This window comes from Hylobates moloch, unplaced genomic scaffold (assembly GCF_009828535.3).
Source record: "Hylobates moloch isolate HMO894 unplaced genomic scaffold, HMol_V3 SCAFFOLD_17, whole genome shotgun sequence".
Classification (NCBI taxonomy): Eukaryota; Metazoa; Chordata; class Mammalia; order Primates; family Hylobatidae; genus Hylobates; species Hylobates moloch.
In genome coordinates, this window is record NW_026652292.1 from 32,598,711 (window position 1) to 32,619,444 (window position 20,734).

The window sequence follows — 20,734 nt, forward strand, 5'->3', positions numbered from 1 at the left end:
TTTTTGCTTATTTCCACATCCAATTACTAAATCTTATGTTTGATCCAAGCACTTTTCTCTTCTTCACCTCTGCCACTCATGATCTCACACGTGAACCACTGCACAAGCCTCTGACTGGGGTTCCCTACTTCCACTCTTGGCACCCTATAGATTATTCCCCACACGGAAACCAGAGAGACCACAGCATGTCTCTTCCTCAGCTTAATGCCCTTCTACAAATGGCACTTTCTTCCTACCAACTCTCAGGCTTATGCCACCTGACTTCTGCTCCTTTCTCCTATCTCATTTTTCCTCCCCATTCCCTACACTCTAATCTCTTTGGTCTATTTTCACCAAGCTCTTCCTTTGTACTTGCTGGAATGCTTTCCATCCCTCCACCTAACCCTGATTCTTTTTAACCCTGGGGTGCCAGGACTGCTGAAACAGCTGCTGGTGGTGCTGCCCTTGCAGCTGCAAAAGCCACCACTGCCAATTACTCCATCCCAAAACCTGTTAATTCCTTTTTTTTGCATTTACCACACCTAAAATTATCCTGGTATTTTTAAAAAATCTATTTGAATTTCCTTACTAGAATATAAGTGCTGGGAGAACAGTGATCTTACTTACCTTGTTTGCCATTGTTCCTCAGGGCCTAAGTACTAGCTAAGTATTTGTTGAATGAACTCATGCATGCATTTTCCAGAAAAGCAAGAATAGTGCAGAAGCAGATGCTACAGAAGATAACCCAGAAAGTGACAACAGTGTGCAAACCAACCCTCAGAATTGGGGAGAGTTAGATTAGTTACTTTATTTTGTTATAATAATTATCCCTCACAATTCCACTTTAGGAGTGAACACGTTACACAGCTAGAAATTAAGCTCTAAAAAAGTATTCATCTAAATATTTGACTGCCTGCTATTGTGTTCATTTAACTACTAGTTGAACTTAATCAAATGTATTAAACAAGGCACTGCAAACTGCCAAAGACAATGATAACTAATTCAAATGCACAATAAGCCTATTACAACAGTTACATCTAATTTACTTACCACTTCTACTTTAAATACAACTTCAAGGGTAGCTGGCCCTCATACTTCAATTCCCTATCCAGGCTTTTTACCTTATGTTCCAAATTTTGGTTTGGACAATATGGAACATGTACCCAGGAAAAAAGCACATAAACCTTACTGTGTAAGCCCTGTAAATGCTAGTCTGGTAGTTCAGAAACTTTTATGCTTACTTCCTGGCTCTCAGCAAGCCCCAGGAAAATAAGGTAAATGGCAGTTGACTGTTAGGGAACTTTGGCTTGAGATGGTGAAAGGGTCTGAATTTGTGGGAGAAAAAGTTTTGGAGAACTAACAAAAAACTTCAAGTTTTCTATGATTGCTAACAATACTAAAATTCCTAAAATTCCAAATCTAAATACAAAGTTCAGGCAGCATCAGAATACTTAACATTGAAGCAGAAATGTCAGTTCATAAATTCTTATTCCCACTCAAATTTCTTCTTGTGAACTAATTTTCTAATAAGTCATCCTCAACATTCATTTAGAGAATATAAGTTCTTATTTTCTTTAAAGGCCTCACTGGTTGGGCTATTAAGCTTTATTAACATGAACTGGCTAAACGAGGCAGATAAAAAATAAGAAAATCACTTAATAAACAACATAAATTAGAAAGGCTTAAATCACTATTCAACTGGCTTTAATTCTTCCCTCACGTTCAATTGCCACAGCCAGTGAGTACTGAAGTCCAATAATTATATTTGTTTAAAAGGAATATGCAAAAGCTGGTAAGAATTTCTTGCTATACCTTTGAAAATAACATGACTTCAAATATCTAAAAACATTCCTTTAATCAGACAAAAATAAGAACACATGATTTCTTAGAAAAATGTCTTACCATTAAAAGGTTAGAGAAATTACTGAAATTTAGAATACATTCCCAATTCTCTGTAATGTTACACATTATTAGTAACAGTCTTTAATATTTTCCCCAAAAACCTGTTAATTCTTCTCTCCATTAAAATAAATAAATAAATAAAGATTCAGCAGGACACTTGGAAAAAGCAGGTGACTCCATGAGATCTACAGACAGACAGACACATTTCAGTATAAGCAAGAGTTTCTCCTACAGAATCTCCGAAAGCCAAGATCATGTCTCCCCACACAGCTTTGATATTAAAATAAAGCACAACATGTAAGGAAAAAAGCAAGATTTTGAATGGATAGATTTAGCACATTTTAAGTCCAGATGTGATAGTTATGCTATTACCTAAATGGTTTATAACACCTTTATTAAATTATCACAGATAGTTTTACTTATCTAAAACTAAATTTATTGCAATTACAAATTTATAAGACTTGTTTTACTACTCAGTTGAGTATTGCTATTTTGTACTCTATGTAATTTCTATGATAGCTTAATAAGGGAAGGAGTTAAGTTTTCTTAAATTTAACACATAATAAATGCACAAACTTTTGAGACAATGACAGTTCAGTATGTCAATCCACTAGGCATAATTTAGGCACCCTTAAAAGCATACACATTTAACTAAATGGTACTCTAAGTGTTACTCAAAATTGCCTTAAAAAGATTAACAGCACCTAATTAACACCTAGATAGTCAACCATTCACCTAACATGATCAGACCTAGTGCACTGAGCCCTAAAGACTTCTTCAGATATATTTGGTATTTATCTTAGATCAGCTCTATCCCACTTACTTTCTCCCAGGCTCTCACCTTCATTTTCCCCAACATTCTCTATTTCTGCATTCCTCTGCTAATCCTGTTGACCTCCTCCCTTGATATTGCTCAAGGTTCCAACTTTGGTTTTCCTATCTGCTCTCACTTCATTTTCCCTGAGTTATCTCCCCACTCCAGGAAACTGACCTACCAAGTATATCCCAGTAACCTTGAAATCTATACTGTTAGTCCACGTCTCTTGATCTACAGCCTCAAATTTTCAAATGCTACCTTTACACCCATCCACAAATAGTTCAGGTACCTCTCTCCAAAAATATCAAAACTTGATTATATACTCCCCCTCAAATCTGCTCTTCTGAGTCCAATTTATCAGTTAAAAATAGCATCATTTACATGAGCAACTTAATAAATCTGTGTCATCTTTAATTATTCCTCACACTCAATGTCCACAGCCAGTCAGTAGTGAAGTCAAATAATTACATCTGTGAAGTATTTTGACAATCTGTGTACTTTAAGTTCATGCTGTCACTGCTTGAGTTCTGGACCACACCAACTTTTATCTGGTCTAACGCAAAAGCTTGCCTCCAGATTTTCTAAACGAGTTCCTTCTTCAAAAGTCTTTGACTAATTCCCATCCCCTAACTAACCTTAACACCACCACATTTTGGGCATCGTATGAAAACAAAAGCCAGTTTTCATACAACGTCCAAAATGCTGAAATCTCAGAAAAATTGACCCTCATCACCCAATTCCTATGGAGAAAGACAGAGGCTGAGCAAAGGTTGTGTTCTACCATAAAGAGTTTGAAAACCACTAGGAGATAAAGCTAACTCCTTGGCAAGAGACTTATCACCTTTAGAAGGTCCACTCTACCTGTTTGGCCTCAATATACTATGATTTTCAAATTGTCTTAAAGTGCATTATAAGCTGGTCACAATTTAATGATCACAGCCAGCATTATCATTAACTAGAAAATAAAACATACTAGGCTAAATTCTTCCCTGTTATCTTTTATTTAAAAGATATTTTTAATTCTTCCCTGTTATCTTTTATTTAAAAGATGTTCTTATAAAACATACAAGGCTAAATTCTTCCCTGTTATCTCTTATTTCAAAATTATGTACTGAGTCACAATGTAAGAGATCTCTGATTATGGATCACATAATCAGAGTTCTTTTGGTTGGCTACAAGATGAACTTCACTCAAGTCTTGCTGTTCTCTCCTTCACACATAAAAATTCTTTTGTATTTTTCAATATTTAATTCAAACATCCTGAAATTAAAAGATACCATTTCACCGTCATATTAGCAAAAATGTTAAAGTCTACTAAGTACTGTTCAGGAACCCACTAAATGCTTATGGAAAAAATTATTTGTACTTCTAATTACAGTATTTTTTTAATAATGGAAAAACTGTGAATAACCTAATTATCTAAACAATGAAATATTGTACAGCGGTTAAAATGTATTAATGGGCCGTGCACGGTGGCTCAAGCCTGTAATCTCCGCACTTTGGGAGTCTGAGGAAGGCGGATCACCTGAGGTCGGGAGTTCAAGACCAGCTTGGCCAACATGGTGAAACCCCATCTCTACTAAAAACACAAAAAATTAACTGGGCGTGGTGGCAGGCACCTGTAATCCCAGCTACTAGGGAGGCTGAGGCAGGAGAATCGCTTGAACCTGGGAGGCGGAGGTTGCAGTGAGCCAAGATCGCGCCACTGCACTCCAGCCTGGCCAACAAGAGGGAAATTCCAACTCAAAAAAAATGAATTAACATGTATCTGCACAGATAAGTTTTGAAACCAATAGTAAATAAGAGAAGCAAATTTCTAAAGAATAGGCACATATTCTAAAGAATAGAATTATCATTGAGGTAACTTTTAAAAGACACACAGTATGATGTTACACTTGTTTATGGATACTGTCATATTAATAAATGTAAAAACATATGTATGAGAACAATACACTTAACTTCAAGGCAGTGGTTACCTCTGGTGGGGTAGGGAGTGGGAAAAGTTGGATGCATAAGGCTTTAGTTGTAATATTTCCGTTTTTAAAATTCTGAAGCACATATGACAGAATAGCTGTTAAGTCTAGGTAGCTGAATACACAGGTGTCTTGTTACTTTCTGAAACGTTTCTATATGTTTGAAATATCCCATAACTGAAAATCTAAACTTTAAAAAGACCACTAAAAATCTACTTAAAAGTTGGAGGACAGTCTTTTCTCCCCTTCATCCCTACCCTTCCCAAATTGTTCTCTCCCTTCCCTGTACTCCCATGGATCTCTTATAAATATTTATAATACAATGTAATAGATGTTTCCATTGTGTTTGGAAACTGTTTATTAATCTTTGGTTCTCCAGGATCCAGTAGGATGCCTAGCAGTTAGCAGGTGCTCAAAAAACGGTTTTGTGAACAAATATTTCAAAGTGACACTTCAAACAAATTAACTAACAGACTTTCTAGATATTGCCAATAGTGACACTGTAGCAAGTATTTTTAATGCAGATCATAATTTTTGTAATTATTTTCTCTATTACTTCGAAATGGTAACTTCTTTAAAATTTTGGTTAAAAAAACACTACGCAAGCCGAGTTAAAATCAACATATTTTTAGTTCACTTAAGTGATCTATCTTAGTAAAGGAATCTACTCTGGAGTTAACCAAATCAGTGCCATTTCAGGTACATAATTTAAATATATGTAATATTTACATAATGATCATTATTGTGGCTAAACTGGAATTAGATTATGCAGCTTTAAGTTATGTAAATTGCAAATTATTTCACCTTTCTAAAAATTATGTGAGAAAGGAAAAGCAGGTATTATTATAAATATTTCAAAGCCAAAGGGACTGATACAGAGAGGTTAGGTTACTTGCTCGAGATTACAAAGACATTAGATTGTTCTTTCAGGATCAAAACTCTGATTTTCTGCTGTTAAAGCAGGATTTGTCTACTCTGTTATATCCATGCAGCCACATACTACTAACATTCCCACATTAGCCATATATCTTACTCCTGCTTGAGAACTGTGAATAATCATTAGGCCACTAAGCCTCAATTGTGATGACTAAGTTACATAACTCAAGAACTATTCTGTTCTTTATCAGGACCTAATTCTACCGCCTTTCATTTAGGAAGAGGAGAGCCAATTGCATGAACCCTACTTGAATGCAAATGTTTTACAAAGATTGGTCTATTTTCCTGCATAATCCACATCTAGTGGTTTATTATGAAGAAAAAATATATATATATAATAAATTTTCCTAAAGCGTGAAATAACTGGCACACTTGCTGATATTTTGAAATTATATATTTCTGTTGTATATTACAAAGTTCACTGATAGTGACAAATAAAGTCAATTTACACTTTACTAGATGAGAAGAGATTAATGTGCATCAAACACTTAACTATTAGAACTTAATTTATATAATTAAAAATATAGGAAAATGATAACAGTGAAAAATTTTGTTATCTGCAATCTCATGGCTGGTCACATATTTGTAGTTTTTAAAACCTCCCCCTAGATAATGCTTATATACAGTGAAGGCTGAACATCAGGGCTGTAAAGCATATTGGTCAATGATTCTCTAATGCTGACACTTCAGCTACTGTGATATTTAATTCTTTTACATCTTTGTGAGTTTCCTATTTAACTGCAAGTATTTATAGAAAGAGAGTATACCTTAAACCTCTGTTTTCCAAGTTGTGTTCCACAGAATTTAAAACATTTTCTGCTCCCTCCCACCAAAAAGAATCCCATGGTCAAATAAAAATCATCTTTTGCTTGGGCTCATGTTTTTCAAAGACATTTAACCTGAAACCTCTATCAAAGAATCCAAAGCTTAAGGCTTAAACTCTGACTTACGCTTTCAGCAGCTAACATCTGGAAAGACAGACAGCTGGTAATAAGGCCCTGGACTTGAAGGAAGCTGGTCCCCAGGCTCAAGGAGAAAAGACCTAAAAATGATCTTACAGAACATCAGAAACATTTTACTATTTTTTTTAGTGGAAGTGTGGGGGTGGAGAGGATGATGAACGAGATGCAATTCTTGCCCTCAAAGAGTTTACAGTCTAGAAAAGAAAATAATCACAGATAAGTATTATGAAGTGAAGAATGCCTAACACAATCTTGGTAGCCAGAGAGAGCCAGAGGCACAGCAAGGTTACCAAGGATGGCGTCCTGAGAGGGTAATGTCTGAGCAAAACCAAAAAAAAAAAAAAACAGGAATTGGATAGAGGAAGAAGAGCATTCGAATCAAAGGAGGCTACAAACGTAGACACATAGACACTGAGAGATGCAAATTCAACCACCCTGAAACACCGTCTTTCACCCACCAGGTTGGCAAAGACCCAGCAATTTAATAAACTATGTATGGAAAAACAAGTCCCCTTATACAGGGCTGGTGAAAGTAAAACTCTGTATAATCTCTAAGGGAAGCAATTTGGCCAAATCTGTTAAAATTTTATATGCACAAGCCTTTTGACTCAACAATTTCAACTTTAGGTATTTGTCTTAGAGCTTCATTTACATGCATATAAACACAAATGTTATTCATTTCAGAATGTGTTTAATAGCAGAAGATAAATTAGGACACACAATAAAGTAATATACATACTATTTTTTAAAAGAATGAGAATGTTCTTTATGACAATCTCCACAATGCTGTTAGGCTAAAAAAAAAAAAGCACATAATAGCTTAAATAGTATATTATCATTGAATAAAAAGAGATGAGGCAAAGAAAAAGAATATTTCGCTGTGCTGATTTGTAGGTATAGGTTGCTTCTGGAAGAAAATACAAGAAATTGATAATAGTTACTTCCAGGGACAAAACTGAATGACAGATGACAAGTAACAGAAAGACTTTTCTTTGTATAATATTTTGTATCTTTTATATTTTGAATCATTTTATGTGCTACTGATCCATAAATTAAACTAAATCAGTACAACATCTAATGGAAACTAACACAGTTTGAAATTGCTAGAATATGAAATTTAAGACAAGAAGTGATCAGAAGTGAAGCTCAAGAGGTAGCCAGTTCATGAAGGGACTTATCTGGCATTCTAAAGATCATGAACTTGAGCCCACAACTGTGTTTCTCAGTGTAACTGGGGACCACATGCAAACCAGGGATAAAACACATCCCCGGAATTCAGTCAGAGTCATTAATTTCAGGTGTGTGCTTCATAAAACCAAAGTCTGGGAATTCTCCACAAACTGAGTCAGAGTCTTGGGGGGCTAAGATTCAGGTGTCTGCATTTTAACAAGTACTCTTGATGACTAAAGGGTACAGGGAGCTTCTGTGGAGTTCTAAGCAAAAGAGGGAAAGGGCCAGATGTTCACTTTAGATAGACACTCTGGTGACTTTGTCTAGAAGATTTGAGAGGAGCAAGGATTCAGTTAGAAAGCTCTAGCAGTACTCCAAATCATGCTCTTTAATTTGATTAACAATCATATTGTATGTAATATACTTATTGCATACAATGTGACAAAAGTATACCATGGTACACTTACTGCATACCCTGTGGCAAAAGTATTATCTGCCCAAGTGCTACAAAGTAAGCCATAAAATCTTCAGAAAACAAAAGGGAAATCCAAAGTGCTACACCTTCCAAGTCATCTAGTTTAATCCAATAACACGGCAGACTGTTAAATGAAATTATTCTATCCCATTAGAAATTTTAAAACACAAAACTAAAAATAGGAACCAGTAGAAGGGTTGCCAAGTTGTGAGACCTGGAATGATGGAGAGGAGGGCAGAAACTGCTGACTTCTTTTTTGTTCTATATTAAAATGTTTTTTTCCTTATTCAGTTCCCCATCCTTGGTGACAGGTGAAAACGAACTTTAAATAAAACCTTTTTTTGACCAATGAGGTATGTTTCTGGTGTCAAAATCCTTTCCAAGTCAGTTTTGGTTCGTCTAGAGTTCTAATTTGTGTCAAGGACCCTGTTAATAGCAATTCCACATTTGCCAACAGCTACATCTCTTAATGATGCAAGTAAATTGTAATAACAGTTTCACTGGCCTTTGAAAGGTCATGAGACAGTAGAGGTAAAATGTTTGACCAGAAATCTGATATCACAAAATAAGTCACTGGTCAATCAATGGCGAAAAAGACAAGATTTTAAAATAAAGCAATGTAACCAATATGAAAGGGTAAATAAAAGTCAAAACTTTGACTAGCTTGAAGGTCGTAAACCTATTCTATGCATGCCTTATCAACTAAAAAATATTTCCTGTAATTGTGTACATTTCTACAAAGTTAGAAAATCATCAGCCTTCAGGGTATAAAATTATACTGGCACTCTATCCTTCATCTTCCATTTGCATTTTAACAAATAGTCTAAAACAGACCTGTTTTACATCAAAAAACCACCACCACCACAACAAAAGAGAATGCTTTGACAAAAAACCAAGTTACCATGACACTATACACACAGCAGCCATGGTGAGACTCAAGCACTTGGCCACTTTCTTTTATATCCAATTCACATAACAGTATTTTTTACCCCAGCAATATAACAAATAATACTTATCATCTTATCACTCCTATTACAGAATCCCATTTTAGGACAACTTCACACAGCCCAGTATTCTTTGGCCTGTTAATAAATCTCTCATCTGGGCTACAACTAATGCTATTGCATTCTGAGTATAGGCCTTTATATAAACTATAACACAAATTCAAATCAGTAAGGAACTTATCCAATAAAACTGTAATGACAACACTACCAACAAAAACTATTCCACTGCCTGGCGATTACAAAACTGTGTATTCTACAGTCCACGAGTTTTACTTCAAAGCTGGCTTATCCCAAACAGCATTACCTAGCAATAGACAAATATTTACCTACTAGAGATTCCTCCACTCAGAACGGGTACACTTGGGTAGTTTGACTTTTTTAAGACTTACTGATTTTCCCTACATTTTAAAAGTATTTTTATTAAGTGGCAATCTAGTTCAGAGGTCCGAGAGTTAATCCTAACTGAGATGCCACCCATTTTCTTGAGGCCTTGAAAACGTTATCCACAGTTTCAAAATGCCGGCACTGTAAAGGACCTTGGAGGCTATCTGGTATAACCTCGGCAATTCACATACTGAATTAGGTGAAGCACTTTGAAAACTGACACTACTACACAAAAAGTATCATTTCCACCTATGAGGCCCAGAGAAGAACTCACATAGGAAGTTAACCACACAGAACCAGGGCCTAGAACTGAGCTCTTCACTCTTAATCCCACACTCTAAACATGCCAAGTGAGCTATTTTAAATTGTTGTGGGAAGCTTCGATAAAACTGTATGCACATATTTATGCATACATGGCATTTGACAAATTCTACAAGCTAGACTTTGCAAAATTAGTACAACCCAAAGGGCACACCACTTTCTCCAAATAGTAACACTATGCTTTCTTAGGACACTAGTCCCTACCTCACCTCTAGTTTCGCTCCCTAATACAAACTCTACTCTAACCTCCTGTTCAAATCCTTTATTCTTTAAATGATACAAGTGTATTCCATAAACAGTCATTTTCAAACACTTAGGAAAAAGAAAACAAATCTACAAATCTAGACTCCCATCAGGTGAATGCAGGGGCCCTCTTCAATAAACCCAACAAAGCAGCAGGATGTTTAATGTTGACAACAGACTCAGCACTTAAGCAAAGATGATTTACAATTTCATTTTGATGCCTCTACAAAATAACTTCGCTAAGATCACACGATACCAGAAGTTTCCGACAGGTTGTCTAGTCTTGGACAGAATTAAACTAAATCAGTTATGTGCAATTAATTCCAAAACCTTTTGGTGCACAGTGCCAACAATTAAGAGATTTCCAATATATTTTTCTGGACATATTGGTCATGGTAGCACCGGGTACTCTCCTTTTCCTAAAGTTGGTGGATGGTGGTATGGGATCAGAAATTGTTTTCAAAGTTGGGGGGGGGGGCGGTGACAACAGGAAGATTCAAACTCTGGTTTTTCTCTTGAATTTGTATCTTTGCAGCTATATTAATAAACATATCAAACATGGTCTATTGTGGAGATACTGCTGCACAAGAATCGCAGGCTTATTTCACACACTACCTAGTATACCAGCCCCTCGTCCTGACATTTCTCCTTAATAACGTATATATAAAAGTCAAATTTTCTCTCTTTTCCTTCTTAGCATCAAAGACCTGTGCTTTTAAAACAAGCTGGTAGTGTCCAACGACCACGTTACAGCAAGGAAAAGGTTCACGCTGAAGGACTTTCCGGAGTGCCCTAGGCCTCGCAGTCCTGCAGAGTAAAAGGGGGTGTGTCCGCGGTAGTTTCGGCCCTTTTCCCCCTGCAGCCCTCAGCGGCGCCCCGGGCCCCCTTTCTCGGGGCGGCCAGGGAAGCTGTTCGCAGGGGGTCCAGACCTCAGGCCACCGGCTCACTTTCTTGGAGTGGGTCCCAACCAGGGAACGAGAGCGGGGGCGGCGAGGACACCAACGAATCCCCAAACCCCTCACTCTATGAGGCCACTGGGCAGCCCCTCTTCGCCCTCCCCGCGGCGCCCCTGCCTCGGAAGTCCCTGCATGAACACTGCCCCTCTCTCTCCCCCTCTCCCCGGCCCTGCCTCTCCCTCGCACACGCCCAAAGGCAAAGGAGGCCCAGGGAGAAGCCAGAGGACCTGGGGGCCGCGAGAGAGGCAGGACCGGCATCTGCGGTGCCCTGGGAAGAGTCGTCCCGAGAGGTCTCGCCCGAGGGGGCGCAGCCGCCACCAGAGCCCCGGCCGAGCCCGGGAGCGAAGCGGGGCCGAGCCAGGACCCACCAGCTGCTTCAGGTCCTCCTCCGAGAGCTCCGCGTAACGGTACCGCTGCTGCTCGAACTCGTACCGGGTGGTTTTGGCCACCACCACCACCCGGGAGGGGCGGAAGCCGCCGTCCGGGCGGCTGCCACAGCCCGCCAGCTCGCGCGGCTGCCCCTGCCCCAGGTGCCGCCGGCCGCCACCGTCACCGCCCAGCCGGGGCCGCGCGGCGGGGCCTCCCGCACCCGGTCCCCGCAGCGCCGCCGCCCGGCCGCCCGCCACGCGACAACAGCTGCCCAGCAGGAAGCCTCGGTAGCAAGTCATCGTGGGCCGGGCCACGGCCACGGGCTCGGGCTCCTTGCCTCCGCTCCCCACCGCCGGGAGTGCGCGCAGTCCGCGCCGCCCCGGCCTCTAACTTCGCGCCGGACGGGCAGAGGTTAAGTGCCAGGACGTGCGTGGCCCGCGCGGCTAGGGGGACGTACCCAGACGTTGACGAAGGCGGGGAAAGCGTGGCGATTGGGAAACGGGAGACCCCACGCGGGAGAAAGGTGGGCGGGGAAGAAATGGAGGCCTCGGGCTAGTGGATTTTGTTTGTTTGTTTATTCGTTTCAATCACGCCTGCATAATGGCCGCTTCGCCGCCCGGGGGCGACCTCCTCGCTCCACACGCTTCCCCGAGGTCGCTCTTCTCCCGCCCCCTGGCTATCCCTATCGGCCAATCAGAGCCCGCGGCGGCTCCGGATCCGAGGGGCCGCGCCATTGGCTGCGGCCTGGGAAAGAGGTAGAATTCTGTTACGCGGTTGCGCCGCCCTGAGGAATCCAGCTGGATCCGGTCTGAGGCGGCGCGGGGCCCGCGGGTGGGGTTTTGAGCGGCTGGCGGGAAGGCAGGTTCCTGGCATATGCTCGCTTGGGTTGTGTTCTGCAGGCCGACCACGTTGCCCGTTGGTTTATTTGAGCAGGGTCAGTGTGATAGCTGGTGTGTCTGGGGCCAGGCTGTGGGCTGAGGAGGCGGACCCGGCTCCTGCTGCACTGTGTGCGTGGCTTGGCACGAAATCCTCTCGGCGTGGGACCCAGTGCCCGCCCCGCTGCCCCCTGCCCCCCGAAGAGCCCTACCTATAGGACAAAGTCCAAATGAATTAGTTCTTTGAAAGCTTTTAACTGGAAAGGAGTGAGTTAAAGCAATGTTTGATGACTTGATCTGGCTTTGGAATCTTGGGTAGCTTGGGAGGCAAGAAGAGGAGGAAGGGATGCTGTTGGGATAATGACCCGTGGAGTGATCAGGACCTGGGCTGGGGTGTGATGAGAACAGAAGGAAACATCCCATTGTAAGGGGAGAACCCCATGGCAGTGCACATCCTGCTGTTCAATTCCTGCAGCTCCTTAGATCCCCTTCCCCTGGCACTGTGTTTGCTCCTTTGTAGTCCTGGCGCTAAGTCGCTTCTGGACTTTGGGCAGGTTACCTCATCTTTCTGGGTCTCAGATTCCTCATCTGTAAAAAGGGGGTTAGGGTGACCCCAAGGTTCTACCAAGTCCAATTCGATTCAGTGAATCTATGACTCTCCTTACGGGCCCACCAGCACCAGCGTTCATTCGTGGGCTCCCGCGGTGTGCCTCCTGTGTGCCAGGTAGTGTATTGGACTGGGAGCATACACAATGAAGCCCGATAGGTGTTTACTTGGTAAAGTTCTACCACTGACCCATTCTCACCAAGAACTTTGCCTCACAGCAGCTGCTAATAGTGACGTGTAGTGTAACAACCTTAATAACCTGAGCTTCTAGAGGTAACATCTATAACTATCCTCAGACTCCTTTGTAGTCTTACTATTTTAAACTTCATTAGCTATTAGGAAGGAAAAAAAAGGGGAGAAATCACAGATGACGCTTAGGTTTGAGGCCAGGGTGAATAGGGGAATGTTAATTGATCCATTCGACAGAAAAAAAAAATGAGTAGGGAGAAACTGTTTGGGATCAAAGTCTGAGTTTTGTTGTTCATGTTTGAAATCTCGGACCTCATTTCTTCCCATTTCCCAGATAAAAACCCAGATTTTTGGCTCACTCATTTCAGCTGCAAACATATGCATTGACATCTCAGTTGGAATAGCCCTTTGTCCATAGTTATTTTGCATCTCATCTTCCACCTCCTCAAAAATAGTGCTTTCTGAAGGCATCCTCTCACAGGTATCTTGAATTTTCCCTCCCAAATGAGTGTGCCTCTTCAGTATTTAAATATGCTCATGTCTATGAGATCTTTAAAGTTTTTTCTAAAAAAACAGAACAACCTCTAAGCCTTGGTTTTTACATATTGCCTGCCTTACCTTAACAGCTGATTCTCGAAAGAGTAGTCTGTTCATCATTGCCACATCCCTGCTCCTCAACCTGTTGTACACTAGCTTCTCCCCACTGCTTTGCTAATTACTGCTGTTTCCAAGGTGACCAAAAGATCTTGTTGGAACTCAAAAGACTTTTTTCAGTCCTTTAATTGCTTGATCTTTCTGAAGAATTTGAAATGGTTATCATTTCTTCTTGAAATCTTTTACTGTCTCCCAACATACCATTCCCTAACAGTGTTTCTCCCATCTCTATGTCCCTTTTTGGCTTCTTCCTAAACCCATCTCCTCCAAGATGTCTTCTGTCCTCGTCTCCTTGTCTCTTCTTCTCCCTCTTCTTTCTCCTTCTCTCTCTGTCTGTCTGTCACACACACACACTCCTGAGTTCATTCATTGTTGTGTAATGGAAGGGTCTTGGTTCAAATCTCAGTTTTATTGTTTATTAGCTTTGTGAAACTTGAACTGGTTGTTTAACCTTCCTGAGCCTACTTCTGCATTTATAAAATATAATTGCTACCTTGTAAAATTGTGAATATATGCACAGATGCCTAGCACTGTGCCCATTACACAGTAGACACTTGGCAAATATTAGCCCCTTTCATGACCTCAGCTATTACTGGCATCTTTAGCCCAGGTCTTTCTCCTGAATTTCCAATCCTTATCTAGTTTCCTTTTAGATGATGTCTCTTAAATCTTACACATGTAACACACATTCGTGGAGATTAGAGTGTCACTGTAGGCCAGGCATCCTGCTAGGTGCTACAGATGAAATGATAAAAAACATCCATGCCCTTGAGGAGCCTAAAGTCTATGCAGTGATAGAGTTATACACAGAATACTATAGAAATTTGGAGGAGCAGGTCTTAAGTCAGCCTAAGAAGAGTTAGAGAAGGCTTTCTGGGAATGTGAAGAGCTAAGCCTTAAATAATGAATACAATATTAGCCATTGTCAGCAAGAATGAGAAGGAAATTCCACAGAAGAAACACCATGAACAAATGCATAGAAGCAATGAACTAGCAATTTTTGAATTTTTAGAGAATTTAGAGAGAGGCAAGCAACACTGGGAAGTGAGGCTAGAGAGGTAGACAAGGGCAAAGACAATGGAAAATGTTAAATCCATGCTTAGGAACTTGTCTTTTATCCTGCATATATTAGGAGGCAACCAAAAGGAGAAAATGACACGAGTAGCTTTGCAAAAATTGTGAATTTTTTTTTTTTTGGAGATGGAGTCTCACTCTGTCGTCCAGACTGGAGTGCAGTGGCACACTCTCAGCTCACTGCAACCTCCACCTCCCGGGTTCAAGGGATTCTCCTGCCTCAGCCTCCTGAGTAGCTGGGACTACAGGCGCATGCCACCATGCCCAGCTAATTTTTTGTATTTTTAGTAGAGACAGGGTTTCACCATCTTAGCCAGAATGGTCTTGATCTCCTGACCTCATGATCCACCTGCCTCGGCCTCCCAAAGTGCTGGGATTACAGGCGTGACCCACCACGCCCAGGCGTGAGCAGGAATTTTTCAGAAGAAACACAAACAGTGAATAAATACCTGAAAAGATAACCTTATTAGAAATTAGAGAAATACAAATAATGTCATTGTGAAATAATATTTTATATCCACTAGATTGGTAGAAATTAAGAAATCTTGGTAATACTCTGTTAGAAAACTTACCCATGTCAAGTCTTGATTAGGCTAAACATTGGCTAATCATTTCAATAATTCTTCCTTCCAGTGCCATGGTTTACAAATATCTTTTTTGTTTGTTTGTTTTCTGAGACAGGGTCTTACTCTGTCACCTAGGCTGGAATGCAGTGGCACTGCACTGCATGGCTCACACAGCTGCAACCTCCCAGGCTCAGGCGATCCTCCTACCTCAGCCTCCCAGGTGGTTGGGACTACAGATATGTGTCACCATGCCCTGCTAATTTTTTTTAATTTTTTTTTGAGATGGAGTCTCACTCTGTCACCCCGGCTGGAGTGTAGTGGCATGATCTCGACTCACTGCAACCTCCACCTCCCAGTTTAAGCAATTCTCTGCCTCAGCCTCCCAAGTAGCTGGGATTACAGGTGCGTGCCACCACGCCCAGCTGATTTTTGTATTTTTAGTAGAGATGGGGTTTCACCATCTTGGCCAGGCTGGTCCTGAGAACTCCTGACCTCGTGATCTGCCTGCCTCGGCCTCCCAAAGTGCTGGGATTACAGGCGTGAGCCACCACACCCAGCCACCGTGCTAATTTTTTGAAATTTTTGTAGAAATGGGGTATTGTGCAATGTTCCCCAGGCTGGTCCTGAACTCCTGGGCTCAGGCAATCTGCCGACCTCACCCTCCCAAACAAAACTGCTGGCATTCATGGATTTTTGAGTTTTAAACTCAAACTCCATCTATGGTGAGGCTGGTGTGCTTTTCTAGTAAATGAGTCTAGCCAACCATGTGATAGCCATATCTCAAGCAAGCTTAACTGTTCTCAACATTTTATGGGGAAAATTGTGTATCACTGTGATATTCACAATTTGAAGATTTACAGAGGTCTTAAAATGTATCCTTCCCAACCCCCAGAACCCTTGCCACCCCCACTTCATGTACATTCTGACTCTATGAAAGACATATATACCTCTTTTTATGACATTCAAATACTCTAAGACCTGTCTAGCAGGGGTCTGCAACCCCCGAGCTGTGGACCAGTATCGGTCCCTGGCCTATTAGGAACCAGACCACACAGCAGGAGGGGAGCGGCAGGCAAAGGGGTGAAGCTTCATCTGTTACAGCTGCTTCCCATAATTTACGTTACTGCCTGAGCTCTGCCTGCTGTCAGATCAGAGGCAGCATTAGATTCTCATAGGATGCAAACCCTACTGTGAACTGCTCATGCAAGGCACCTAGGTTGCACGCTCCGTATGAGATTCTAATGCCTGATGATCTGAGGTGGAACAGCTTCATCCCAAAACCACCCCCACCCTACCTACCCCCTAGCCTGTGGAAAAATTGTCTTCCACAAAACCAGTCCCTGATGCCAAAAAGGTTGGTTACCACTGCTGTATAGGATGTATTCTCCTGGTGAAAAAGGTTTCCTTGTTTTGGCAGTAATGGATGGAAAATAATATTTTTTTCAGAGAGAACATTTTAATTGTCTATAATTAGGGTAAACAGTTGGGTAAAATCTTACTAAAAGAGAAGAAAGTTAAGGTTGTCTTAACAAAAGATATGTAATGACATAAATTAGATAGTTAATTAAATTTTAATTAAAAACAGCTGCTTTGGAAATCCAAAATGTATACTTCAAAATAATTTACCTAAATAACTTATGAAAATGGATGTTATTGTACAACCGATCTCTCCTTATAAAAGGGGAACAAAGGACATAGGAAAGCTGAAAAGAAGAAGGCTAGATGAAGATACAGGACAAGGAAAAACTATAAAATGTTTCTACTATTCCTCCAAAATTATACTAAATGTTTGTGTAAGAATTCTAAGAAAGAATAATGGAGTGTATAGAAAGTGGGTTGAAAGAGTTGTGAGCTAAATATCATGTTTCTGTTCTTCTTTTCCATTTCATAATCTGGGAATTTTCACTTCTCTCTTTGCTTTCCTGATATTCTAACCCTACATTTGGTTTTGTTGCACTGGCATTTCTGTATAATCAGAAATTAAGGTAGTTAATTTTTTCCATTGATATATGCGGAGAAATCTAAAGAAAATCATAGAATGAATTTAACCTAAAATATTTCAAGCATTGAGAAGATAATTGCTTTATCTCTACCTTAGTGTGGGGACAAGGATCAACATGTCAAAAAGATAAAGATGACCAGGTGCGGTGGCTCACGCCTGTAATCCCAACACTTTGGGAGGCTGAGGCAAAGTGTATCACTTGAGATCAGGAGTTCAAGACCAGCCTAGCCAACATGGTGAAACCCCGTCTCTATTAAAAATACAAAAATTAGCCAGGTATGATGGCGGGCGCCTGTAATCCCAGCTACTCAGGAGGCTGAGTGAGGCATGAGAATCCCTTGAACCCGGGAGGGGGAGGTTGAAGTGAGCTGAGACATGCCACTGCACTCCAACCTGGGTGACAGAGCGAGACTCTGTCTAAAAAACAAACAAAATAAATAAATAAAGTTATTCTCTTCTTCACGTTAGCAATTTATAGTGCAATCACAATGTTCCCACATCAGCTGAGATCTTACAATAAAAGAGAACCAGTGCTTTATTATCTTCTCCAAATATCTCTCTGTGTTATGTTTCTAATGAAAATTTTCTGCTGAGTGTGTTCTGCATCAGTCACTCTTCTTGATTTTAAAAAAGAGTATTTCTGTTGTCCATTCTTTTTGTTCTTTCTTTCATGCTAAATCTCTTTTTTCCTATCTTTTCTTCATCTCTCTCACATTAACTTTATTTTTCCTCTTTATTTTCTGAGTCATTGACTCTTTTATTTAGAAGTAAAGGATATTATGTGCCATATTTCTTCTAGAATCACTGGAAGAATGAATGGGCCTCTCTTAGTGGTTAACTTATGTTGAGTTATGCTTTCTCAGTTATAAGGAAGGACAAAATGTTGAACAATTGTCATAATCATAATCTAAAAGTTAATTTAACTTTCATATGCTAAACTTTCAGGCACTAGCTGAAGTTTGACTTAATAAATACTTATATATTTTTATTATTTTATAACAGGTATGGTAATACAGTAATATAACTTTTGAAAATGTGTGTTCACATATCCAAATGAATATTGTTCTTCGAAGTATCACTTAGTGAAATTATGCCCTCATTCCAAATATGTTGTCATTGTTCAGAACATTTTCAGAAACATCTTGGAATTACGAATTTTTATCCCCTAATCAGAGAATTGTTTAGGGGTCACAATCAAAAGTCACTTCGAAGCCATGGTGTGATAAAACTGAATTGAAAAATGAAACAGGGCTATAAGTACTGAGACTGATTTTCTTGTGTGATCCATGAGGTGTCTCTGAAACAAATCTCAAAGAAGAGGATCAAAACTCTATTGCAAAATTGTTGAAGTTACTGTAGCCTACGATAATAATAGCATTTAAGAAAAAGATTCATTTGGCTATATATGATACATTTGTTTTTCTCTCTATACAGCCCCACCTACTAAGATATTAATGAAAATATAATTACATAAATAAAGTAGAACAAGTTAACATATTTGGCTTTCTTATATGTGCTTTTTGATACATGGGTAATGTATTATATTTTATTTATTCATTTAACAGCTATTGGATGCTGACCATGAGTCAAACATTGACAAGATGCAACAGATACAAGTCCAAGAGCAGATGCTCTTTTTAAAGGAATTCATACCATGAATATATAAGCTTATCATGTTAGGAAATCCAAAAGCTAAATTAAAATATACATTTTCCAGAAGATAAACAGGATTTAGTGAAATGTTATTATGCAATTATACTATTTTTCAAAGAAATGACTCTGGAAATTTAGTAAAAGATTTGTTTTATGGTCATGTATGACTGAAAAAAATAAACATTTTGTTAGGTATTTATCAAATCTAGCAATTAATAATTCTAAGTATTATATCCATCAATGTGATGAAGAGTCCAAATTAGTTATAAAATCCTATTCTAAATAAACTTCTTCAAAAATGATAAATTTTTAAGTCCATTTTTTTAAATTCTGTCAGTTTCTGCACAATAATCAAAATGTAAAATGTAAAACATAAAAATGTTAATTGCAACAAATTACATTTCTTAAACTTTTCTATAAAAACTCTTCAAGGAATGAATAGAATCTTCTCATTAGTTAGGGTGGTTTAGTATTTTCAGTAGGGTGACCCCTCTTTTTGTAGATGTCATGTTTATAGTAGGTAGTATTCATGAACAGGCAACCGACTGTCTGTGAGTCCACCTAGAAGGATCTGTGATATAGATTTAAAATGTTTTATTATGCAATATTAGGGTAGATTTTTAATATTGAATGCAACTAAACATGAATATTAATGAATATTGGTGATGAAATAAAAACTACAGAATATACATTTTTACAAGTAACATTTAGAGATGTTGCTGAAATTTTAATCATGCCTCTTTTAGATAATTTCTAAGCAACAAAGTGCAAAAAATTAGACCTTTTATTGCTTCCATAACATTTTAGCATTTGTTTTTACTGCCTCCTGGAGAAGATACTAAGTGAAAACGGGAAAAAATGGCAGGGGAAAGGGGGTTCATACGATTGACATTTGCTTTGCCTTATTTTCATTGTTTTTTATTAAGATAGTTACATAGCACCCCTTTCCTAAAATGGAATATAACAGAATATAGATATCATAAGCACGTGTCATTAGTTCGTGAGAGAATTTGCTATTTAATCCTTATTTCAAATTGACATTGTTAATGTGTACCAACTAGTTCTCTGATAGACCCCATTTTATTGTTGGCAGTGTAAACATTATTATAAAATAAAAGATAATTTTTTTATTTTATATTTTTTAAAGACTAATAAACCATTTGTTTAATAGATTTGCTTAAAGTAGCAAGAAAAATCATATCCACTTAGTTCTCTGAATCACTGGGTCAAGCAGGTTATAATACTGAGCTGCATGTTTTGTGTATTTTTCCTTTTGATTATAGCTTTAATATTAAGCAAAGGAAGATATTTCATCCAGTTATGCACGTTCTTTGATAGATTCTTAAATTATGTATGATTAAAGCAGCTTTAATATTTCAAAATGATTAAGAGTTGAAAAAAAATGCTTGTTACCACACTATCATTGTAATTGTATTACTCAGTCCTCTGTAAAACAGAATTCAGGACTAAGTGAAACTGTTAGTGAAAACGCTTGGATGACTTTATTGGAATAATTGCATCTATATAACAAAGTTGAGCTTACTATGTTTGACACTGTTTTTCTCCAAAGAGAAGTATGAATGTTAGTTTTAAATCCACATATCAAGATAAGCACTAAAACCT

At 39.2% G+C, this 20,734-nt stretch overlaps 2 protein-coding genes across 5 annotated transcripts in view; both read right to left on the reverse strand.

Moving 5' to 3' along the window:
* NADK2 (NAD kinase 2, mitochondrial) overlaps positions 1 to 11,986 on the reverse strand; it is a 47,270-nt gene extending 35,284 nt beyond the window's left edge. Inside the window, exon 1 of one of the 3 annotated variants that reach the window (XM_032135788.2) lies at positions 11,491 to 11,986. In XM_032135788.2, coding sequence (XP_031991679.1) covers positions 11,491 to 11,790 — 300 coding nt within the window. In that variant the 5' untranslated portion in view covers positions 11,791 to 11,986. Of the gene's footprint in view, positions 1 to 6,557; positions 6,890 to 11,490 lie in introns of those variants that run through there. The other 2 variants (XM_032135789.2, XM_058430334.1) reach the window with 2 other exon arrangements.
* Positions 11,987 to 16,870: 4,884 nt separating this feature from the next.
* The window catches only part of RANBP3L (RAN binding protein 3 like), a 52,688-nt gene continuing 48,824 nt past the window's right edge, over positions 16,871 to 20,734 (reverse strand). For both annotated transcript variants that reach the window (XM_032135787.2, XM_058430333.1), the window contains exon 14: positions 16,871 to 19,682. In XM_032135787.2, the coding sequence (XP_031991678.1) occupies positions 19,639 to 19,682 (44 nt within the window). In that variant the 3' untranslated portion in view covers positions 16,871 to 19,638. The remainder of the gene's footprint in view (positions 19,683 to 20,734) is intronic.